General features: G+C 35.2%; 1 protein-coding gene across 7 annotated transcripts in view; it reads right to left on the reverse strand.

Moving 5' to 3' along the window:
• SNX29 (sorting nexin 29) overlaps positions 1-25,244 on the reverse strand; it is a 102,009-nt gene that overhangs the window by 41,923 nt on the left and 34,842 nt on the right. For all 7 annotated transcript variants that reach the window (XR_015277190.1, XM_086853707.1, XM_086853711.1 and 4 more), the window contains 5 exons: positions 23,613-23,719; positions 18,792-18,908; positions 17,925-17,980; positions 16,940-17,021; positions 3,598-3,738 (listed from right to left, as the gene is read on the reverse strand). Coding sequence is in view for 6 of the 7 variants with exons in the window: in XM_086853707.1 (XP_086709833.1) it covers positions 3,598-3,738; positions 16,940-17,021; positions 17,925-17,980; positions 18,792-18,908; positions 23,613-23,719 (503 nt within the window). In the remaining variant the exon portion in view is untranslated. The remainder of the gene's footprint in view (positions 1-3,597; positions 3,739-16,939; positions 17,022-17,924; positions 17,981-18,791; positions 18,909-23,612; positions 23,720-25,244) is intronic.

Genomic DNA, 25,244 nt, shown 5'->3' on the forward strand with positions numbered 1-25,244 from the left:
AAATTAATATATGGACTCTTGCAAGCATTATTATTTTCCTTCAGTAAATATCTAACTTAATTCAAAGCAACATTTAAAAAACAAGTTATTCTGTTCTCTGCTTTATTTTAGTTCTAACTTACTAAATTCAGATGTTAAACTAATGTGCTGAAAATGAGGTTATCAAGCTGAAAGGCAAATGCACACACTTCTTTGTAATTGTAAAAAGGTTACTTGTCCAAGTATTCTTTCCTCTTTTCGGTTATTTTTCAACTAATTGGCTTTCTGTATATTAAATTTAGGTTTCCTCAAGCATTAAAGCTAGTTTTTAATCTTACATATATAAATTGTTGATACACCATGAACTTTTAAGATAAATTGTCCCAACTGAAGGCAAACAAATGAAAGACAAAAATACATTACAAACACAATGATCAACATTTATATTTTATTAAAAATAATGGGCTATAATTGTTAAATATTTTCAAATTCCACTTCTAGTTGATGAATATATATAATAAGATTTGATTTTCTGACTTTTAAAAATCCTCATTCAGCTGAAATTCTGCTTTCTTTTTGCATTTTCCCAATGTCAAATTCAGCAACTTTGCATTTGAACCTGACCTCCCTGACTTCTACTGCAGTAAACAGGAAAAATATGCATGAAAATGAATACTTCTCTTTATTTTATTCTACATTTCTCTCTTCTAGTTAAGTACCCTCCTCTGAGCTCCAATATTTTGCATAGCAAAGCACTGGACAGCATTTTGTCAGTCTGCAGGAGTGATTCCAGGTCGTTCTGCAGAATATGGTGTCCTCTTGTGGTCCTAGAGGTTCCCTAAATCTGGGACAGGTAACTGAACACAAAATTCAATGCTGGTTTCAATTACAGCAAGACCTTTAGATGCCTCTGACATTTACAATAAGCACATCATCTTCATTAGTCCCACAGTACAGAGTGCATTAAAGGGATGCAGTGAATAAACTCAGCCAGGTTCTGACCTGAAGGATATAAAAGTATCAATGCCATTTTCCAAAAGCTGTAAATTGATAATTTTTAACCATTTACACATGGAGGACTGTTTTTTACCAGTATGTTATTTGGGCATCTTATAACACTGAGGAGTTGCAAAGGATGTGAAAATCATAGATTAATGTAAGAGATACTTTTTTTAGCAATATTCAGCTACTGAAACTATTCTTTAGGCACCGATTTAAGACTGTATTGATTAATCTAGAAATGGGAAGACAGCTCTAGTTCTATCAAAACCAGCAAAAGTAATATCAGAGAGAAAAAATATTTATTGAAATCTAACTGCATATTTAAATGTAAATGTGCTTTGGTAACCATTAAATTTGAAAAGCAGTATTGAAAAAAGTAGTATTGGCAAAATCTCTTCTGTTTATTACCAAACATTTCCATGTGTAACATCCTGCACAAATCCTCATCCTAAACTGAAAGTTCTGCAGAATTCCAAGACAGGCATTCCCACATGAATTAATTAATTTTATACTGAATTTTTAAACCTTCCTTTTAAACCTTCAGCTGTGGAAAGCAGGACCATCTCAGTCAGTCACACAGCACAATTCTTTTCCAAGGACAACTGCACAAAATGGTACAAATTGCAAAGTACATTACATTCTGTGACACACACAGAAAATAGCCCCACTAAAGGACAAAAATCTGCCTGCAAAATGTGGTGTGCAAATAAACTCTTATGTGAAAAACTGAGCCTTGCACAGCTCAGGTGAAAGTGTCACTCTGTTACTTGCCAGGTCACAACCACATCACTGCCCCACATCTCACCACAGGAATCTTTCAGGAGTGCAAGGGATGGCATCCACTTCTTACCGGAAAGAAAAAAATCCTTTTTCTGAGATCTGATAAGTGGTTGTGGGTTTATGCAAGATTAAGGTAGAATTTTGGCTCAAAGCTAAAGCACCGAAAGAATAAGCAATGCAAATTTTTTAATGAGTTGCTCAACTGATAATTTTGTATGCATCAATTGTACAACTGAAATTGTAACTCAATTAGTATTTAAAGTAATTAAGGATGAAAGAGTATCAAAAAAAGCTTAAAAGGCTCCTTTTATAATTTACTGAAGTGGCTGATACTCCATCACTTCAAAAAAGGAGAATTAGTTATGCAACAAAGAAGAAAATGCCTGGTTTCCATTACAAAACTGTCCACTAAAAATTAAATGAAAAATGCATGACCTAATAGATGGCAAAAAAAGCAGAAAAGCTCTCATACTTCCATTTCCTCAGTCAGCAGGCAATGAGCTACATTAAAGGGACCTTATGCCAACCAAACAGACCTATGGATTTGATTGATAAATTTCATATGTATTTGTATCACCACCACCCTTCCCAGATTATGGGCATCGCTGTCATTTCACATGTGTCAAACTTACCTACTCATTCTTACAAAATACCTGGGAAATCACTGGAAGTCAGTTACTATCTTTAAACATTCATAATCCACATTCACTGACATCTGAATGCCAGTAAGGAATTTCTAACTTTTTTCTATTTATTTTTGAAAATTTCTATTACTTCATACAAATTAGCAAGGATCATTTTTCTAACGCAGACAAAGGACGATTGTGGCATTTTAATAAAACATGTATTACTGTGGTCCAAACAATGTCACGAAGATCTGAGTTTTTCAGTTATTATGTCAGCTGTCTTTTGATGACTACACAGATCACTATAGTAGGAGCTTCTTAAATATTTCATACAAGAACTCAATGATACAAAGGCAAAAATATAGTAAAAGGAAAAAATCCTATGTAAAAGCTAAGAAATTTGATTAATCTTAAGAACTGAAATTGAAGAACCTAGCACTTTAGTAAATATGTTTTTAGTCATAAGCACAATCTAAATCTCCAGTGTATTGGAGATTTTACTTGTGATAGCTAAACAAAATTTTCAAGTAATTCCTATGCTGCAAAGGAAATTTACTTCGATTACTTTTCAATCCTTACCGGACTTGTGGTGTCCATTGCCACATGTATTTATGGTCTTGATCAGTTTAAAGTTTTGATGACTAAGATTTTAATTATATTGTACTATATATTTACTACATGCATCCTACAATATTTACTGTTTCATTTCAAAATCCCTACAGGATAGGAAAACAGAAATTCCCATTTTAAAATGGCAGGGCTAAGACACAAAGACACAGATTACAGGTATTAAGTACCTAAATGTCTTTAAAAAGCTGATTTAAAGAACTTAAAAGTTTTGGTGAAGACTGCAAGAAATGTAAGGAATTTAGATTGTTACTTTTTGAAATCTACAGAAATATTTAATGAATTATTCACCGGTGTTAAATGAAAATGGAGATTTCATTTTACACATAGGGCTGTGCAGTACAGTTTTTGAAGGTTTGTGCATTTGTGTACCATCAGTCTCTCATTCAGTAAAACTTCTCAATAAGTGGAAAAACCTGTGCATTACCTATATCAGTGAATCTCCAGCTAGTAGGGAGAAAGTCTGTAAGAATAGCAGGTACTAGCAGGTGCGAAAATATTTATGAGTCACCTCATTTTCTGTGTATGAATAAGAGAGGTTTTTCCCCCAACTTTTACTGATACTGTGAGTTCTTTCAAGTACCTTGTTTCCAATGGCCTTTTTTGGTGGGAAGTTAAAAGTCCTGACTTGCTGGTACTTATTCTGTAATTTATGATGCAAGCTTCTGAACTCCGCATACCTTCGATAGACATTCCACTCATCATCCTTTATCCTGATATAAACCTGCAAAATACAGACAGGAAAGGGAATAATGTAAAGACAAACAGGGCTGATGTGCATCCTTCACTCCTTAAAGCCTCCCGGCTCAGCACCTTCATGTGAGGCACCATGTGAAGCTCCAGGATTCCACAGGCACAGATGCATGTCTGAGTGCATTTGCTGTTGCACAAGTCATTAACCTCATTCTTTCCCTTCTCCACCTCTTTCTCTCTCTTTCTCTTATTTTAATCAAGACAAACACAGCTTGCTCATTTTAACATGACTCTGGGGCAACCGTGGCAGCATTTCTTGTTAGCATGGTTTCCAGCATATTCTACTAGCCAGTGACCAAAGGAAGAAATAATTTAATACCACTATGAAATTGATTTCTATGTCCTCAACGCAGTTTTTCAACTTTGTAAATTAGCTTTGTAGCATCAGAATTGCAAAACCTAATTTTATCTGAAGTATGAAACTTAATTTACTTCCTAACAAAATTACATTGAAAACTAAACTAGAAATTTTATTGTTTGGAAAATAAACACAGTTCATTCTTTCTGCTTGTATAGGACATTAAGTATAATTTAACACAGCTGTAGTTTTTGTGATTCTGTTTTTGTTTGCTCCTCATTATTTCATGAGCCTATTACCAATTACATGCTAAATATTCGCTTTCTCTAGGAAAATGTCATGCAGAAGTGAAATATACTTACAGAAAAATGAGATTTCACTCTTTCCAAGGGAGTGACACAGTTTAAAAGAATGCTGAAACAGCATAAGTCAGAAACTATAAACCAAGCACCAGAACTTCAGATCCAAAGTGGCCTTTCCCTTTGTTCCTTCAATGGAATCTGTAGTTTATTCATCCTTGTGCGTGTTAATAATCCCAATATTTTACATCAGGAATTATGCTGGAACTGTACTGATGACACTGTCTTGCCTTGCAGCTCCAAACCCCCCCAGTAATTTTGTAGTAAACTATAAGGTAAATATCAGGAGAGCACTTATGTAAAAAAGCAACACCAACCAGTGTCACACAAAGATGGGGCAGTAACAACTGTATTTTTGTGGAAACTAGATAAAAATAAAATTTGGATTTTGACCAATTTCAACACTGAATTGCAGCTTTTCCTGGTGACCGAAGCAGAGTCCTTCTCTCTGAGATATTACAAGTCCTTAGGAGAAAGAACTCAGTTTTTCTAAGGACTGGTGGTATTTCAGAGATGAAGTGAATGTTTTCTCCCACAAAAGCTGCCCATGCTTTGGTCTTTGAGAAGTTCTGTCTTCAGACACCTAGTTTCTCAAATTTATAGGAGGCTTCTTTGCAACAAAATACAATATATTATGCAGATACCATGCAAATTTTGTCAAATTAGACTATTTCAGTCTAGAAAACACTGATAAATTTTCTACAGGAAGACTAGAATTCAAAAAAATGAATACCATAATTCCAAAATTAGCACATTTAAATTTAAAAGTTTCAGAATATTGTGAATTTAAAATGCATATGTAAACAAAATTTCAACTAGTTTTGGAAACAAGAATTCAGATGCTGTAATGATGGAACCACAAAAGTAAATCTGCCAGAAGTATTCAGATTTCTTTTTTACTTTGAAAACAAAGACAGGATAATTAAACACCTACAGGACCATCTGTTTTAACAATTGAGTACATCTTTGAAGGCAAATGAAGGAATATATGAAATGTGACTATTTTGCTTAAATCTAATCAAATTTATTTAATGTAGTAAAAACTATACTAAGATCTTTATTTGCTCAGCTCTAAGCCCTCTCCCTGCTTATTGTCACTTCAACCAGTATATGGTTTGGCAACCTGCATACATTCCCAATATTCATGTTTCAATTTCCCTTTGCAGGGCAGGGTTGACACAAAAAAAAAAAAGCTTAGACTATTTTTAACTAAGTTATTTAATATGGAAATCTTAATTTAACTAAGCACTTATCTTTGCACATGTGATTTGGTGAATCATGCAGTTCAACATTACCTGTTAAGCTGTAACCCACAGTTAACTAACTAACTAATGAATCCTGTACACTGTAATTGAAATTTTTCAGGACTGCAAAAACAAATATTGATTTCTTAGATAAAACTATTGGAAAATTTCTTACTGTTTTTCTATGTACATGATATTGACTTAATTTAGACAGCAAGAAGTGAAAATGCAACATTTGGATCCTTGCGCCATATTGAATTTATTGACAATCAACTAATAGACTTTGAAATCTATATTAAAGCTCATGATGCAGCACACATTTAAATTTATTTTATCTCAGAGGGGAATACTATTCCCAAGCCAAGGGATTTCTACACACTTAATCCAAACTCAGTTGAGAAATCTAACTAAGTAAATACTAAACATAAAATTATATGGATAAATTTATCCTAGTCTCATCACTGAAGGCATGTAGTTATCTTAGGGCCATGCTACAAGCAAGTTGAAATGACTACTCTCTGGCTTATTCCAGATAAATTTAAAAGATCAATTCTAAATAATTTCATTTCCTTTCTGATGCCCTTGTTTTCCCAATATCATCCAATTCCTAACCTACTTAAATAATTTTCAGGTTTACGAAAATGTACAGACTAAATCAAAATCACCAATAGAATACTTACTTGTAGACAAAAGATTTCACTTTAATATTGTCTCAAATATAAAAAAATAAAGTAAGTAGATTCTGTTTGTAACTTAGCAGCATTTTCCACTTGGGTGTCCCATGTATAGATCGATTTGTAACCTTTCTGTAGCTCTGAGGTATAGCAGCTCTAAGAAAAATTTCAGTTAATAAGTATGTTTAATGAATTAGTCTGTTATTTTCTCATCACAAACATGTCTGAAGTCAGAGATTTGGAGAGCAATAGCAATAACAGTAGTAATTTAATAGTGTTTATCAGTCTACTACCTGCTAACTTAATATTACTTAAATGCCAAAAATCTTCAGAGAATCAATGTAAAAGCACGAATTTAATGATTGCATACTGAAATGAAAAATCCTGCTCCTATGGTACTGTGTTTTGAGCCAAAAGTTACTTAATAGGTTAAAAGTCTTTAAGCAGTTCTGAGTCAAAAATGCTATTAGCAAGTCCTGGTAAGAGACTGGTACCACCTGACACAGTTCATCACCACTTACATATAAAAGCCTGAGGAAAATAAAGGAGAAATGCCAAAATTCCAACTTGCTCCAGCTCCAGTGTACACAGACCAAATGTCTGTAATCAACACACATCCTCTGATCTGCAGAAGTCCCATGTGGGTACTTCTCTTTTCTGATGCAAAATATAGATTGGTATATTGAGGATTCACTTCTGTGTCTCTCACCAGTATGGCTGGCAGCAAGAGATACTGACCGAGATATTACAGAACCTTCTCCTGTTGCAATGACATCCATGGCTGTACAAATTAAGCATCAGGAAGGATATTCCTTAAACAGTTATTCCTGAATCTTGCCTGCAAATGTGGCTCACATTTCCTTGAAGGATGGACTGAATACATAATGAAAAATGACTTCTTAGACAAAGAATGCTATTGATGGGAGCTCCACAAGCACAAAAGGGCTGAAGTCAAAGTCCTTGTGAGTCCATGGCCCATTCCAGAGGGAAGGAAATAGTGTTAAAGAGAGATGAGCAGTGAAAACTCTATTAAACCACATATATGGCACAGGATACAAGAGAACTTGGGACATTTCAGCAGCAGAACACTTCAAAGGACAGCGAGAATACTGAGAATGTCTGTAAAGAATTAGTCCTAGGCTGGACAAGGTCATAGTTTTGACCGTGGAAAAAAGTGATGGACAGTATAAGGAATGCAAGAGAGTGCTCTGCACTAAGGAAGCTCCTGTGACATTTACCAGCTAAGTAGGCATTACAAGGGGATAAAAAATGGGTGAGAGAAAAACTATTACTTCTGAATTACTGTAATTCTACTGTGTTACTGTATTTCTGACTTACTTTGCTCACTAATAAAAAAGGGTTTTCCTGGAGATCCTCGCTTGTTACATACTTTCAAATCAATGCCTAAGCATGTGATAATAAAGAGGAAAATTAGCAACTGATTTGGTAGGGACAACCCAATCAGCATGAACACAAAACCAAAAAATGCTGATTGGAACCATTATTTTTTTATGTTAACTCAGGTAACTCAATTAACATAATTCAGCTTGACTGGTATTTCCCTTACATTTGCTTCTAAATAACACTACAAATCGTGGAGTACCATTCGTTTTACACTTTGGATAATAAAGTTTTTTAATTCTTAAAACTCTGGTTCAACTTTTAAGTACATCTCAATTATTGAGGAAAATGAAGTTAAAGAGATTTTGATCAAAGTTTACAATTTATGAAATAATTGTTTTCAGGGGATTAGAAATATTTTTTTTCCTGTTAGAAAACCACAGTATGAAATGGGAGTAATGTATTTCTTAGGTTTTATCAAAATTATGTATTTCTGCACTCAAAACATATAGAAGAAGTAAAAAGTATTAATGAAAAAAATAAGAACCAGTTTCATTTTACTTCAGGACAATGAGATTCTGGTAAGAATATAAATTCAAACTCAATTCTCCAAAGTTACCTCTGAAGTGTGAGAAATGAATACAAATGGAAGTTATATTTTGAGACAGCTGCAGGCCTGCATTTATGGTTAAGTTCCCCCTTTGAAAACGATCCAATTTAAGAATTTTCTGCATAATGAAAAACAAATGGAACAATGAAACTTTTCAGCTGTGATAGGAGCAGCATTTTGTGTGCCATAGAGACATAACAGGAATTAGAGTGAATAAGCTTTTATTTCAATATGACCATTTTATCCACTTGCACAAAGACTACAAAAATTTGAATGTAATTTATGTTAAATCTTCAAGTTTCTGTTATTTACTTCATAAAAATGAACAATAGTGTCAAATATATGACACAACACATATCAAAGCATGAACCCTAAAAGCAGCCAATATTGTTCCACTAAAGAGAAAAATGTCACACGTTTTAGGCCTATCCACTCAATTACAGACTGGCAGAGTAATGATCACTGTGCTTCTGCAGTCACAGTTCTGCTTCTACTCACCAAAACAGCATTAAAGTGACTGGCCACTAGAGAACAAAGGCAGCACTACCTCCACTTTTCCTGCATGGAATCAATAGCTTCTGTCTTTTTATATACAAATCAAATCAGCACCAAAAAAAATATCACTCAATAGCATAATATGCTCCTTTTGACAGTGAAATATGACTTATAAGAACTCAAGATAATTAACATCGTTTCACAAACATGCACTTTGAACCATACAGTCATGGCAATGCATGACAATCACTGCAGAGAAAGAAGTTTCTGAAGAAGAGAAAATAGGTAAAATGACAATAGTTCTGGCTTTTTCTCCAAACAGAATGTTGTGGGTGCTTAGGCAAGGGAAAGGAGGCTATCTCATCAACCAGTTTCTAAAATATGTAACATAACTAGTATTTATTTTAGATATTTATTGAATATAAATTATTTGCTTCTTTCTGCAGTAGCTATAAAATAATCTGAAAATAGAAATTCTACTTTTACTTTCCTAGGATTTTTTGCATCCAGCACTTCAATAAACAAATCAGTGTAGAACGCTGTAATTCTGTTTCCTTTAGAAAAAGAAGCAATTACAAAAGTCTCCAAGGACTGATCTCATCTTTGTATATTTCCTCCATCACAGTTACTTAAAAAATTTTCTGCTTTATGCTTCCTTTTAAGCTTCTTTGATACATTCTTGGGTCCCATTGCAGAAAAAGTGGGATGTTCAACCTTTTTGGCTCCCGCACTCTGAAATCACTCTCACAAGCCACAACTTTCCTTCAAATTCTCCCAATCATTCCATTTCATTTTCTTCTCTACTTGCCCTGCGCTACATTGAAATGGAATATGATTAGAAGACTATTTATTTCTCCTTTTTGCCTGCTTGGTGCTGCAGCTGCTGAAGTGATCCAACTCATCATGTATCAGGAAAATAAAATGCAACTTTGGGTTTGTTTGGGTTTAGTTTGTTGCTTACCTTTCAACTCTTAATTGCCAGTCCATTGCTTTCCATTTTCAACCGTCAAGAAAATACCAAGGCCATGCTGGCTTCTGATTAAATTCAAGGTCAACAGGCCCAGCTGGCAGATCCTGGACTGTACCTTCCCTGTTTCATCTCTCATTCAAAGTATTTTCTGGGCATCGTCCTCCTCAAAGATTTTTGGTTAACAGATACTGTTCTCCTCCATCTCTTCTGTGTTGTGTTTCTGTGAAAATTCTCCCCTCTTTACTGCAAGGACACTGAGGAACTGGAGCGTGAAGGGAACAGAGGAGAAGGGGCTGGAGCACAAGTCCTGTGGGGTGCAGCTGAGGGAGCTGGGAAAGGGGCTCAGCCTGGAGAAAAGTAGGCTCAGGGGGGATCTCCTCACTCTGCACAACTCCCTGCCAGGAGCTGGAGCCAGGTCAGGCTCTGCAGCCAGGGAACAGGGACAGGACAAGGGGAAATGGCCTCAGGCTGGGCCAGGGGAGGTTTACTTTGAATCTCAGGGAAAACTTCATGGAAAGGGCTGTCCAGCACAGGCTGCCCACACCAGGAGTCGTCACCACACCTGAAGGAATTTTTAAATCACGAGGATGTGGCTTGTGGGGGCATGGGTTGGTGGTGGCCTCGGCAGTGCTGGGGAACACTTGAACTCAATGATTTCAGAGCTGTTTTCCAACCTAAATAATCCTGTGATAAAAGCCTTTCATAGGAAAGTGTACTGGCTTCCTTCACAGAGGAAGTGCACAGGAAAACAACAGGTTTTAAAATATAATTTAAAGTAATACAAAAAGAAATATTACAAGCAAATATGTTAGTCAATAGTAAACAGCAAGACTAAAGATAGTCAAAGGAAGAAGAAAATTGTAAGAAATGTTTATTGATTATAATCTTAGGGTGTCCTATTCATATGCAAATAGTAACAGTCTTGTCTGATTAGCATATTAATCTTAAAATTATTTGGTTTAAAATGTAAAGTGTTCACTGCTCTGCAAACAAGGCAGATTTGCAAGAAGCCATTTAAATATTGATATCACTTTAGGAATCATAAAATATCAGTTTCATTATCTTAAGTGTCAGGCATTGGTAATTATAGCAAAAAAAGGCTTGACTAATGGCATTTGCTGTACACTTCACAGGAAAATGTATACAGAAAACAAGATACTCTACAGTTGAGAAATATGACAAAATAATATTACTGCAATAATCCACTTGCTTCACATACTAAAGAAACTGTATCTATCACCATCTAGAGGTAAAGTGAAAATGCAATTTTTTATTTATTTTTTTAATTCTGATCTGGATTCTGTCTGTATGCCCCTGAATATATTAGACAAGAAATTATTTTCTAATGGTAAGCTGACTGAGCAATGTCTGCCACACAAATAAGAAGAGCATCAAACTGCAGAGATCACAAATAGCAGTCATCAGAAAGCAACCTAGAAAAACTAGATTGTTTGGAAAAGACTCTTGCCACTATAACCCTGGCTTTAAAAAGTCACCTGATACTTAAATTGTCTATTTAACATACTAGGGTTCCTTAAGTGGGAGTTTGTACAAAACAAATTAATTTCTCCATCTATGGTTGTGTCCCATAATGTTTATAACTAATCAATCTGCCACTCCGTAATAGCAACTTCGTAAGAGAATAAACCTCTGAACCTACTTTTGGATAACTGCCTAATGTTCTTGCTGGAAGACATGGTTATGAGTGTCTAGTCTGAGCTCCTGTCACAGCCTGCATAATTTTATTCACTGAAGTCCAAACAATCCTTATGGTTTGTTGATTGGTAATAAAGACATCATTTGGTCATCTAATTAATTTTTCTACTCAGGTGCAAAATTAATTGCACTAGTAATCTATCAGTGCTAATGAATGGCAAGGCAGGAGTCAAGATCTAAACTGAAGGAAAACAAACTTCAGCAAGTACAAAGACAGAGGATGTACTATGAAAACATTTAGAATGAGCTTGCCATGCAAAGAAGATAAGCATTAGTTGGAAGGAAAGATTTCCTCATCATACCAAGTATTTCCATTTTAGGATTAAATTAGTCATTATTAGCATAACATTAAAAAGGTAACTCATGTTTAGTTAAAGTCACCTCAAAGCTTCTTGCACTCTGCTCTTACAGCAAGGCACACTGATCTCAACAGTCCAGAAAATTCCTTGGAGAATTATGAAATATATTTTATCCAGAACACTTAAATATAAACACAAGGTATAGTGGTATTTATTATTCCAAAATATCACTATCTAGGTATTTCCTTAGAAACAAGTCACATCTTTGTGCTTGGATTGAATATTCTTCAATTTAATTAGCTCAATTATTTTCCAGACCCACAGAAATTTCCAGTATTACCTTCAATTATACATTGTGGAGAAAACCACTGTCATGCACTTGTTTTGAAACTGCAGGGCAATCGTTTCAATGGATGCTCCAATTTGCATTTTGAAACAGTTAAAAATGTCTCATTTTCTTCATGTTTTGAAAGATTGCTATTGTATTCCCCTCTCAGTTGCCTTTCATGCAGGCTGAGAATTTCTAACATGCTCCTCCAGTGAAAAATCTTTTTTTTGCCACCCATATTATTTGCAGTCAATGTATTTCTCTGGAGAGGAGCAGAACTGCACACAGATAAACCAGAGATTATACACAGCATAATAGCATTTTTTATTTGTCTATCCCTTTCCTAATCACTTGTAACAACTTGGTTTTTAGACCTCCTTAAATCCTTTTAAAAATTATGTCAGATTACCTATTTTAAAATCTGTGGTATGCAAGCCAGAAGCTATTTATCAGTCATGTTTCAGCTATTTCACCTTTGAATTCCTGGTGCACTGCATGTGGAGATTTATGCCTTATTTATTCAATAAGATCTGCTACTGGCATTTCATTTAAAACAGTCTGCTATTCTGCAAAAGAGAATATATTCCACACAGTGAGAATAACCCATAACAACTCCATGGTGAACAGAGATTATAAAATATGCATTTTTCTGTTACTATTTTATATTCTGAGAAGACAAGTAAAAAAATATTTTTAATTGAACTCAATAATTGCACTGAAGTGCACATCCAATTCTAAATAGCTCTTCCCCTAAAATTTATATACCTTCTAATTGTTGTAATGTCCACAGCTGAATGATACGGATGCACAGCTCTGTTAATTTTTTAAGACAGTAACAGACAGTGCTAAACTGGAGCACTGAATTATCTGCTGCTCACAATTGTCCCCTTGAACTCAGCCATTCAAATTGAGCATAAAATTTGGCTACATTTCCAGAGCTTGTTTTGAAATCCTTAGGATCCATAACCAGTTAATTCTGCCAGTTAAACATTACTGCAAGAGTGCAGTGTAACTCTACAAATACAGAGAGAGGTTTGATTGAACGTTCCACATCTAATAGGATTCATTATGAAATGCTGCTTGCTTTCAGGGACCACAGTCTTATTTCTGAGCTTGTCCAGAATCCTTAATCCGTAACAGAAATTAAACTATTTGATGGTTATGCTGGTGCTGGAAACTTTTCGTGCTGTATTTACTGAAGAGCAATACCTGGGGTTTATTTAAGGATGAAAAATGCATTGATTTTGAACATCTGAAACAGATGCTAACGTGGCACAAAGAGAAATACTTTGAAATGCCCTTCAAAACAGCATTACAAATCTACATTAAATTTAAAAATGTAAAATTAAATTTTTAAAAGCAAGCACAATAAGAAAACTGCAGGAGTCTATTCTTATTCTGTCCAGGTCAGACCTTCCTGATATGCAGATTAACATGTCATAAATTTCTTTTCCTGGTTTAAGAAGCACGAGTGCAAAATTGGCATTGATTTCAGAGAGGCACAGCAATCCATATTTATTTCTCCTAATTCTTAAATTCTTCAAAAGGTTTTTTAAGTTCATGAAAACAGATAACAGACACTGTGGAACTGATAGGTTCATAATTTTCCAAACTACTTGAGATGCTCTGCAATTGTTTCCACCCTCTTCTGGTCATTTCCAAGGCAAGTGATATGTACACAGCAGTTTATTTTCTGCTCCAAAATACCTATTTATAAGCAGAAAGGGACAGAAGAGGCACAACAATTCTAAAGTGCATCAGCAGTAAGTGTGACAGAGCAAGTAACCCTGGCACAGTCCTGCTCTCTCCATCAAGTGAAGTGCTCTAGAGATACACAATTCCAAATCAGCAAAGGTTAACAAGGTGGTTCATCAGAGGAGGGGAGAGAAGGACAATCTCTTTAGCTTTCTAACAATAGAAAATACAGAAGAGATCAAGCCATCTCCGAAATACACTCACATGAACTGCCTTTGGAAAAGCAATGACCAAGGCTCATGCCCTTTTGTACCACCCTCATTTAGTAGCAACATCTTACCTTGATAGTATCACATGTATGATCTGATTTTCAGTCAGGTTAAGCACCTGAGGGTTAATGTCTAATTAGCTTTAAGTACAGTTATAAGTATTTAGCATATTTAAAATTCATGCTTAACTGAAACAAAATTTCAAACTTTGCCTGTTCCAGCTGCCACACTTTAGCTTTCTCCAAAGTTCATTTGATATCTTTTTCTTAGCATTAACCAGCACAACCAAGAGTCAGTTTTTACATCTGTTCACCCAAGTTCCCCCAGAGAAATGTGAAATCCAAAAGATAATGGTAATAATCTCACTCACACCAACATTCTGCAATATTGCTACTTTCCTTTCTATTGATATACTAAAAGTCCTTTCTCATGCAGCTGATTAGAAAAGTTATACATGCATTTTAATTTTCTGCCATTGAATAAATAAATGATAAGGCAATAAAAATATGGTTATTATGAATAAAAGGACTCTCAGAAATGAGCTCAATCATTTATCCTAATTGGACTCACTGTCTGGGTCTGTTCAAGACCTACTGGTAGGCTGGTAAACATCCTCTTCCACAATTTCAACACTGAATCAAATTCTTTGTAATCAGCAGCACATGTTTTTGCAGAGATTTAATAAGGTAAGTGCACAGTGCTGTTATTGAACCTGTTCTGAAGTTTTCCAAATTAATGCTTTCCTGGTCACTACAAAATGTAAAATATATATTCAGAAAGCACACGACTATATAATTGATCAGAGAGGTGGCACTCACTTTCAATGTTTCATAACAGCTGTATGAGTCTATTTGGGAAAACATTCTTTTTCATATGCACTGGGGCAGTGACACTACTGTTACTGAGACCAAAAACTGGCAGGAATGATATTCACGTGTTTCTCCATAAGGAAAGAGTGCCATGATCAAAGTTTAAGAAGAATTATAGAAGTTCTAAGTCACTTCTACAGGTAATTCCTGCTTGCTTTTTCTCTCAACTATTTAAAGACAAATTTCAATTGTTCACTGGAAGAATTTTATAATATCCAGTGCTGTTCTGTAGCTGAAGACAGAGCTAGACACGTTCTAGACAGCTATATTTAACTTTTCACATAAAAAAAATCTGTAAACTGATAGTGTGAAAAGATAACGAATGAAACATATTCAGAAGAACTTGTACATTTTTCAAATATACCAATAAACAGAATTTTGCACACTATGAATGCCCAATATTAGAAATTTAAACTGTAGACATAAAAACCTGGTAAAATTCTTAAAATTGTCATTTTGTAGACTTAGAATTTTCAATCTTTTGGAAAAATTTTCTTAAAGGCAAGCAAAATCTAACTCTACTCACTTCTAAATTTTTGGGTAAAGTTCTGAACCTCTTACAAACAGGGAAGCTTGATTTATATCAACATTTTTCCTTCTGAATGTGCAGAACATACTCATATGTGAATTCTGCATATTTCGCAGGCTTTCACAATCCCACTTGTACAGTGATGCTCAACCCTTTAGTAACCTCATTTGATACCAAGTTACAAGTAAAATTAAAAATACATTAAATTCTTCAAAGAATTCACAGAATGGGTAAGGTAATGTGGAAGGGACTAAAGTGGGCCAGCTGGTCCATCCCCCCTGCTCAAGCAGGATGAAAAACAACACAGAGGAACTTAGGAAAGAAGCAGTAGAACACAGAGCTCTTCTAGTGGACATGGAACTGCAACATCATTAGAGTAACAGGTGGGGTGAGATTTGATGCTTTTAAGAATTTCTGCGTTGCCAGATCTGTGTCTGGGTTTGAGAATGTGCAGCCAGTAAGAGCAGAGTGGAGAAATATGTGGAAGCCAGAAAGACAACAATAATTACACTTGTCAACAAGTTAGGTTTTCACACACCTGTGCATCTCAATTTGACTGATTTATCAATGCTTTTGAACAAATTACTAACTGTTCCCATCCTGGTGGCTTTTCTTTCCATTACCTCGAATCTTATTTTTCATTGTCTTTTACTGGCCGAAAGGTGGGTGTTTTCCTATATTTTTCAACTACCTGCCAACACTTCATAAATGATTCAAAATTCTGCAAAAAAACATCATTCAGAGTGAGAGGAATGTTAACAAGCTTCAGCAATCTTGTTCAGAACTAAGTACATGTGGCTGAAACAAAAGTGGAGAAATTTTGCAGCTGCTAACAATCCACAAATAAAGAAATACAAACAGCCTAGGACAGCACATTAGACAGTGTTTGAAGCTCACCTTGCCATTCTATGCATGGAGGGTGTCACTGCTCTGAAAGCAAGAATTCAGGAATCAAAGAACACTATAAAATTTCAATGCTTCAACTACAAGTCAGGCTGGAGCACAGGCCCCTGAATTCAGACCTGCCCGAGGCTGAACACAATGTGAACACATTCAATAACATTCAGTGAAGGATTGTTTCATTATTCAAGATGTTTTGAAGTGAGCTACTACAGTAAACCACATCTGTCTGTCTGTCAAGCAATGTTTCTGGTCATTGTTATCCCCAAAACTGAAGTAAAACATGTACATGCACATTGAAGAAGCTGTTACTGATTAATATTGAATTGTTACACACACTGACCAATGGAGTCATCTTAGTAGCATGCTTTTAAAGTATTAAACTCCTAAAAGACAACCCTCAAAATATGCTATTTGAATAATCAACACAATCCTGTGGATGAATATATATGAAGTTACTGCTGCTGCTCATTAGCTGATCTCTAATGAAATGGTACTAAGAGCTTTAAATTATTAAAATGTGCTATTTCAGTCAGAAACTTATACACAAAATCCCTGTTAGGCTGGCTCACTTACCTGATAAACATGGAATGCATTGGCAGCTTTTCCACGTAGAAAGACTGAGGGAATCCAAACATTAATAAGAGCACGATTTGATCTGAAGAGGACAGAGAAAAACTTAAAATAAGGAATCATATTTATGTATAAAAATTGCAAAGCAACTACATGCAATGATTTAGATAATGATCGAAGTTATCAATAAAGCAACTTATCACTTCAAATTAAGTAACAGAAAAATAAGAGTTCTGGGTGAACTTTTTATATGTTCTGAATCTAAAAATGTTCCCTAAAATTAACCCAACTGAAACAATTCCTTCTGCAGGTTTTCTGGGATTTGGGTGTTTTTTTCACAGCATGCATTTGACAACATTTCATTATACACTTGAAGCAAAAATTATTCACTGCAACAAATTCAACATTCTCAGACACAAACCTCAGGTAAAATTTATTAAACAACAGAAGGACAGTGCACAGTTATGCAGAAGCCATTCCCATCCACTCTTTGTTATCCATCTCCTGATTTCTATGATTCAAACATATCAGCTACATTTTCAACCCCTCATCCACAAAAGCACGATTCATTAGTTTGACTACTAAAGGCAAAAATCCAAATCACAACACTCTAGAATGGGGTGGTCTGTTTGTGTCAGTTTTGGGTTTTTTTGCAAGCATTGATTAGGAGCTATTCTGTTAAAATGAGGAAATCCATCACATGATGAATAGCGACCAGCACCCATCACCCAAAGCACTAAAACCAGTAACTTCTTGGTGCTTTGGCAGAATACCAAGACCTAGGGCACTTAAAAAGCACTCTAAGGCAATCTTCCTAAATCTAAACTCCTTGAGTTCAGCATTATTAACTACACTGGGACATGGACACCATAGCTAAGAATGCTGCTATTAGAAATAATATTGGAAAAGCAAATTATTGAATCTGTTTACTTATTTTCCTTTCCCAGAGACAGTATGAAGAGAAAAATTGGTGAATTATGAAACTTACATTTCAAAATCTGACAAACTCTGATCTTCAGATGTTTGGCTCAAATCTCCAGGGACCTATATTTACAAAACAGAAATAATTTCCACACAGTGGCTGTTATGTTTTCAATTAAGAAAGCATACTATTATAAGGAAATTACAATTCAACATTCAATTTTGCAAATGCCAATAAAAACTATGACTGACAAGCAATAAAAGAAAAACAAAATCCTGCAAGAGGATTGTGAACATATCACCCTTGTGAGTCCTTTATATTAGAATTGCTACAGTTTAGTAAAGAAATGAATTGGGGGTCATAAAAGCATATAATCTTGAAAGAGATAGAAAATGCATGATAGAGCACCATTATTAGGGCTTTTTGAGCAAAGGATGCTAAAACAAAATATTTTGTGTGTAAAAGCAATTTATGGGAAAATGCAAAGCACATAAAACCTACTGATCACTTTCGTTTACAACCAATATTCCATTAGGGGAAGGACACATGAGCATTTTATTTCAGCTGTGCTCTTATAAAACATTATGTAAGTACAAAAGTTCATAACGATGCAATGATGGACTAATGCCTGCAGAATCAAAGGAAGCAGCAGTTGTTAGAAAACCAGATTGCAAGAGCATTTAGAACTGAAACAGAAATAGCTTTTTACCCTACTTTATAGCTAGAATAAACATAAAAGGGTATCTTCTTTCCTTTATAAGGAAAATATAAAATGTAAAGCATAATCTAGAACAGTTAAGAGGAAAGGAATTGCGTAAAGCCAATTCTTCACAGATCTGTTATTTCTTACAAGCTAATAGATATTTCATCATGAGTAGCATGTTTGAGCCTTTTCTAGAGAGATATTCTACAATGCAATAACCAAACACTCACTGGCCCTCTCAGATCAATTAGTTCTTGTCTCATCTGGAACACCAGAGCTTCCTTGGCCATCAGAGCACGGTGCAGCCTCTCATTGAATTCAATCAGCTCCCCATGCATTTCAGCCACCTGAAAAGTAAAGCCAAGGGATAATTATGTTATGAATTGGAAAAAAAAAAAATCCCACTATGTAATTTCTTACACGTATATCAATTTCCTTTTACCATACTCTCCAAGTATAGCTAATGCATTAGTTTGAACAATCATTACAAACAGACATTGCTATAATTTTGACTCATGCCTTGAAATGTAGTTTTGATATAGGATTGAACAGGACAAAATACAACTTCATGTTAAATTTTATTCCTATCACTCGAAATCATGACAACTGATTCTAATAAAACACTCATTGACTTCTGTTCTCAGTTTAATTCTTTGATGAACGCAGCACTCAACAGGTACAAACTAATCACAATATTTTGAACTGGCAGTACTGCAAAATGCACAAACTGCATTAAACTTTGTCAATAATTCATAAGTGATGTACTCTTCACTCTTAGTTGGGAGTTTTAATAGGATTGGAGCTCGAAGTCAATCACTCCAGGCAAATCTGTGAGAGGTCAGAGGAGTCTATAACAGAGCCATCAGGCTGAGTCACAGGTTGTGCTCACAGGTAAACAGAGTGGCCTCTTTGGACACCAAGTGTGGCTGTGGCTGTGCTCTGCATTTTAAGTCAAGAGAGCAGCAAGTGATGCAGGAGAATGCCTGGGGCTGGGAGAGTGAGGAGGATGGAAAGTTCCAGAAGTCAGATGAACACAGTGGGCATTGCTGGGTCCCTTCCAGTGGGCTGCCCCAGCAGTATGGTTAACCTGTTCCTCAGTTACAACAACTCTTGGAATGCCTCCTCCTGCTCATATTCCCATCCAGGCAGCAGGGTAACAGCATGAAAGCACAGCTGAACAACATGAATTTCAATCCAGGCACCTCAACAATAGCACAGGGACTTGAACTACTGCCAAATCTCTTAAGAGTTCATAGTTTCCCTTCTGGAAACAGTTCATTACTATCTGTGAATTTCACGATTTCCTTTTCTTGAATTACTCTGCCTTCTCCCTCTTCCCCAGGGAAGTTCCCCAAAATAAAGCAGTTGAATTCAGTTTAATTTAGTGCCTGCTTTTAATTTTGTGCTTTGTTCCACACAAACCTGCATCCTTCACAGAATCAAAGCAAACAGAAAAAAGCAGCTTCAGTCTGACAAGCCAGGATCTGACATCACTGATTATAAATAAAAAATAAAAATAATTCTCTCAAATTGAACTTCAAGCATTCTTTTCCAATTTCTTTTTATATACGAGGGAGTCCTTCAAATCTAGAATTCATCACTATAACATATATGCAGAAAAGAGCTAAACTACACCAAAAATAGTAATATAATACTATTAACTCTAAATAAATCATTATCCATACTAGCTTAACCACTAATTCCAATTTAAAGTGGATGGTGTAACATTTAAGAATAACGGGTTAATATTAACAGACCATTGTTAATTGCAGAGTCTGGGCTCAAAGGCAGAACTTCCCTGAATTTCAGGTGCAGCAGAGATACAGCACACAACCAGTTGCAAATTCATAGAGAAAAGCTGCAATACTGCTGGTTATCAAAAGCAATACCAAAATTTATGAGTGGATACAAATCTCAGTAGTTTGCATATTTGAAAATGTATTTGATTTTTCAGGGCCTGTCTATCAGAAGAACAAAATCCAGACTGATATGTGACTATTTTGTCTCTCTCTGATTTGATGTCCTTGAAATAACTTTCTGCTTGCAGACTCAATTAATATGCAAATTCAACAACTCTCTCAAAACACTACAAGTAATGCAAAAATTTATAAGTATCCCTAGCGAAGTTAAATAATAAAAAGGAAATTTAACAGCAAATAAAACACCAAATCACTTGTTCTATATTATCAAAAGGACAACTGGCAGGCAACACTTATTAGCAATTAACTTACTTCAATACCTCTCCTTGTCAAAGAAAAATGCATTACCATCACTGCAAATCAAAAGGAGCAATGAATGACAATATTAATTTTAGTTCCTTTAATTTTTTCCTGCATCGAAGTGTGCTAAAACAATAAAGTGGTCTCCTTATAATTATATCCATTCAGTTACATTTTCATACAATCACATCTTCCTTTACTCAATCCACAATGAAGCTTAAGCAATAAATTTCCCTGCTGGGACTTCAATCATCTTCACAGCTGTTTTTCTTCATAATAATATGCTTGAAGCCAAAAAATAATGTATAAATAAGGTAGGTTTCCCTTGGACAGAGGATCATTTAGATTTGCTCCTTCCTATACAAGAAAACAGTTTAAAGCACCCAAACCCTTCTCATGAAGGTGAAGTGAGGCTAAAGTAAACACTTGAGGCTTCTCACTAAGAGAACTCTTTAGAGTTGTCAAAAGAAAACCTAAGTGCCTGAGAGTACTGCAGGTACACTGCCCAGGATGACCACGCTTGAGAGCAGTCTACAGAGAAATGACAAAGGAAATATCACTTCATGTTTCACAGCAAAGGACCAATCAGTTAACTTAGGCTAGGACTGTTTCACTAAGCATCTAGTAATACATTCTGTATTGGAAGGACACACTTCTAGACAAATTCTATAAGCATAAAATAAATAAAAACTTGCAACAATAAAAAAATTGTAATTTTCTCACAGTGCTTTAGTAGAACCTAAGACTTTTTTTAATATTGTTTGCAACTAAGACTTCATCAAAGTTTTTGCACAAGCCACATCTGAATTAATAACTTTTTGTCAGGCATAGTCATTTTTCCCCCAACAGTCACAAAATACAATGTGTTTCCCAAGAAACTCTAGACAGAACTGGAAGTTGCTTCTTTTTGCTCTTAGCAGAAGCATGGCTGTATTTTTTCCATGAGAAGATTTCCTTTTCAAAAATCAATGTTCTTATACATCTTTTTCTCAAAAGACGCAAGGCCAAAGGGCTGCAAAACAGAGCAGGCATCCTATTAACAACTCCATTTTTCTACAAGTGAAAAACAGTAATACTCAAAATGGCAGAGATGGTTCCAAAAAATCTACTGATACATCCATAATATACTCAAACCTTGCTTCCTGTTTCAAAACTTCCAGTATCTATTTTCAGTATTTCCATCTGCAAACAATGCATTTGGTCCAAGACAGACTGAAATACCACTTAGGAACAGGGTTGGCATTGAGCTGCTTTGGTTTGGGCTTGTATCATATCCCCAGTCGTCTGTTCTGTTTATGCTGGATATTAAGTTCTGCACCTGTAAGACTGGTTCCAAGACTGAAGGAGGGAGAAGAAGCTCACAGTTCGTTTTCAGAAATTGATTTTGTTTTGTTGCGTGGATTTCTGCTTGGTTAGTTTTTTACTCTCACTACACAAGGTAGGCACAAGTCAGGCTTCCTCAAAACCAACAAATAGAAAATAAGCTGAAGCTTTCATCCTGAAATAAACTGGCAGCTGTGCACATTTAATGAGCTTGCTATTCATGTTAGCAATAATTCCCAGTTTTTGTCAGTTGTGTCCAGTCGTACCAGTGTTTGCTGAGACTGACACTGCTTGCCACGCTCAGAGCATTAAAGAAGGGTTATGACAGGGGTTATGTCCTGTTTGGAGCATGTGAAGATATTGTTGGAGACTAATAAGTGAAACAGATGCAGCCCCCCTCTTCTCAGTATCACCAGCAAGAAAGCTTTTCCTGTGGTTACAGCCAGGGCTGTGTCACCACTGACACTGCCAAAAACCCACAAGTGTCAGTAAGAAACTCCTGAGCACACAGAACAAACCTGGTACAAGTAAGGAGGCTTCCACAGCAGGGGGAGGTTTTACCTCTGTTCTTAGTTAAGATACTCTCTTGATAGGTACAGAACAGAGGAAAGGAGTCAGAGGAACTCAACCAAAGGTAAGCATTAGGGAGAGAATTAGTTTCACATGGTCCTATGAGAAAAGGATAACCAAGTATGAATGTTTTAGAAGAACTGTATGAAGCTCTTTGATCCATGACCTGCATTTTTAGTCATCTTCATGTTAATCAGTTAATGTGGGTATCCAATTTCAGAGAATTTGGGGCAAGAGAAAGACATAGAGAATTGTTTTACTTTTTATAAAAATGTTCTTTTAATATTTAATAGCAGATATGGATATTAGATATTAAATTTCATTACTTCTGTCTTAAAAATAATTTGTATTCAAATTTAGGATGAAACCCTAATCTATCTTTTTTTTTTCATTTAATGAATTTTACATTAATCTTAAAAGTAAATCTTGCCTTTAACATGGTCATATCAACAGAAGCCGTATCTTCTATCAGCCATTTTCTTGCTGTAGTATTCAATAAGCAATACAAAAATGAAACATGGTTTGCAATCAGAAACCAGCATGAAAGTACAGAAAAAGCTACAGATTTCACTGTGTCCTCATCTTAAATAAATCTCAACTGCCATCACAGCCATGCCTGTAATTACATACTGTAACTTAAACAAAACCTCAAATCTATTCTCTGTGATGGTTTCAACTTCATCACCAGCAGTTAAAAGCTGAAGGAACTTGCTTCTCTATTAAAACTGTCATTTTAATATCAGCATATAAAAGTCTACCCCTGCTAGGAAAAGTATTCTTAATCATCTGAGATTTTTTTATTTCTGAAGGAAAAAAACCCAGATTTATCTTTTACATACCTGAAGAAAAAAAATAACAACTAAGCAAAGAAGCTTAGTTAAGCTTCAAGCTTTGTTTTACAATTACAATTCCATAAAATCTGTGCAGTGTAAACTTTACCTCAATCAGTTTCCTTTCATAAGAGCTGGCCAGTTCCTCATTGTCTTCTACTTGCTTTTGCTCTGGAATTGTAAATTCACCATCAGTGCTCCAAATGTTTGGCAGAACTGTAACAAAGACAAACCTCAAATTAAAAAGTTAAAATCCATAAACGTCCAAGACACCCTGTTTAGAAACATTAGCTCAGTAAGAAACAGTTATTAAAAATATCAGAACAGATCATAATACTAAACACAATTACAAGTAGTAAAATACAGATTCTGCAGGGACCTTTTTTTGTAAGAAATATTTAGACTGTGATCTTAACAGTAAAAAAAGTAAACCAAAAGCATTTGGCTGTTCTGTGACTACAGCTGTCTAATATATGTATTACCTGCAATTCCTGCCCAAAGTCTTCTGAAACTAAACTTACACTTTTGTTTCAAGCCTTTTTTTTTTTTTTAACTTGGCTTCCAAAATATAATTTTATATTACTTGCAGGGACTCCTTACATATCATAGAAATCACAGAAAATAGGGCTGAAAATGAACATTCCACATTTCATCCAGTATTTCATGATTTTGCATCAAGCAGAATCAGCTGGAGTTATTCCATTCCTGACAGTTAACTGTCTAATTTCTTCCTAAAAACTTCCAAGAAGGGAGATATGCCTCCTTGCACAACCTATTTAAATTTAACTCTTCTTCTCACAAAGGTTTTCCTGATGGCTAATCAAACTTCCTTCACCTGCCATGTCAGCCCGTTACCTCTTTTATCTGTAGTGAATGAAAACTACAGAATATTCTATTCCTGTTCCCAGCTATCATTTACGTATTTGAAGATCACTCTAAGGCCTGTCTCCTCCAAGTTACACAGAATCCAATTCAACTTTTCCTTATAGCTCATGAATTTCTAAGAAAACAATTTAACAAATAAAAGTAAAGCCCTAATAGAAGAGAAGATGAAGAAATGCTTTCACCATTCTTCAATATCTGAACTATATGAACCACTATAAGGTAGATGGAGAGACCATAATTTAGCTGGCTAAATGTTATTGAGGCTGGGAACTGATTTTTGCTTTGAGGAAGAATTTAGAAGTTTATTATTATTTAAGTGAATTTGAAAGCTATTTTAAGATCTTTTTCTTGAAAATGTTGCTGCAAGTTCTTCAGCCAGACTTTTAAGTTCAGCATTTTTATATAAATATTCTATCTAAGCAGGTTTAAAAAATGGTACAGAGCCAACTCCTGCTGATGGTTGAGAAATCAAGATGCTCATTTATTAAATATTTAAATACCAATATCCAACTTCTCAGGCTACAGCAGTGATCATTCATTTTGAAAGCTGATAGTTCTGACTTTTGGGTAATTTATTTATAATCACATTTGCTGAGTGGGGTTTTTTGGCCTTTTTAAGTCTCCACAAGGCAAAGTATCAAGCTGAGTTTCATTTATTATTTTAGGAAACTATTTAAAAGCCATACTCAATAGCATTTGATCTGATTAGTGTAGCAAACATGTAGACTTCATTATTTATAGTGATAAAAATAACAGCAGAAGCCAAATTTATTCTGACTCTTTCAAAAGAGAGTCACAGGAAATCTGTATTTGAAAATCTACAATGCATTTAAGACTTCCGTTTTCATACCATTCA

Source organism: Cyanistes caeruleus, chromosome 17 (assembly GCF_971803275.1).
Source record: "Cyanistes caeruleus chromosome 17, bCyaCae1.hap1.1, whole genome shotgun sequence".
Taxonomy (NCBI): Eukaryota; Metazoa; Chordata; class Aves; order Passeriformes; family Paridae; genus Cyanistes; species Cyanistes caeruleus.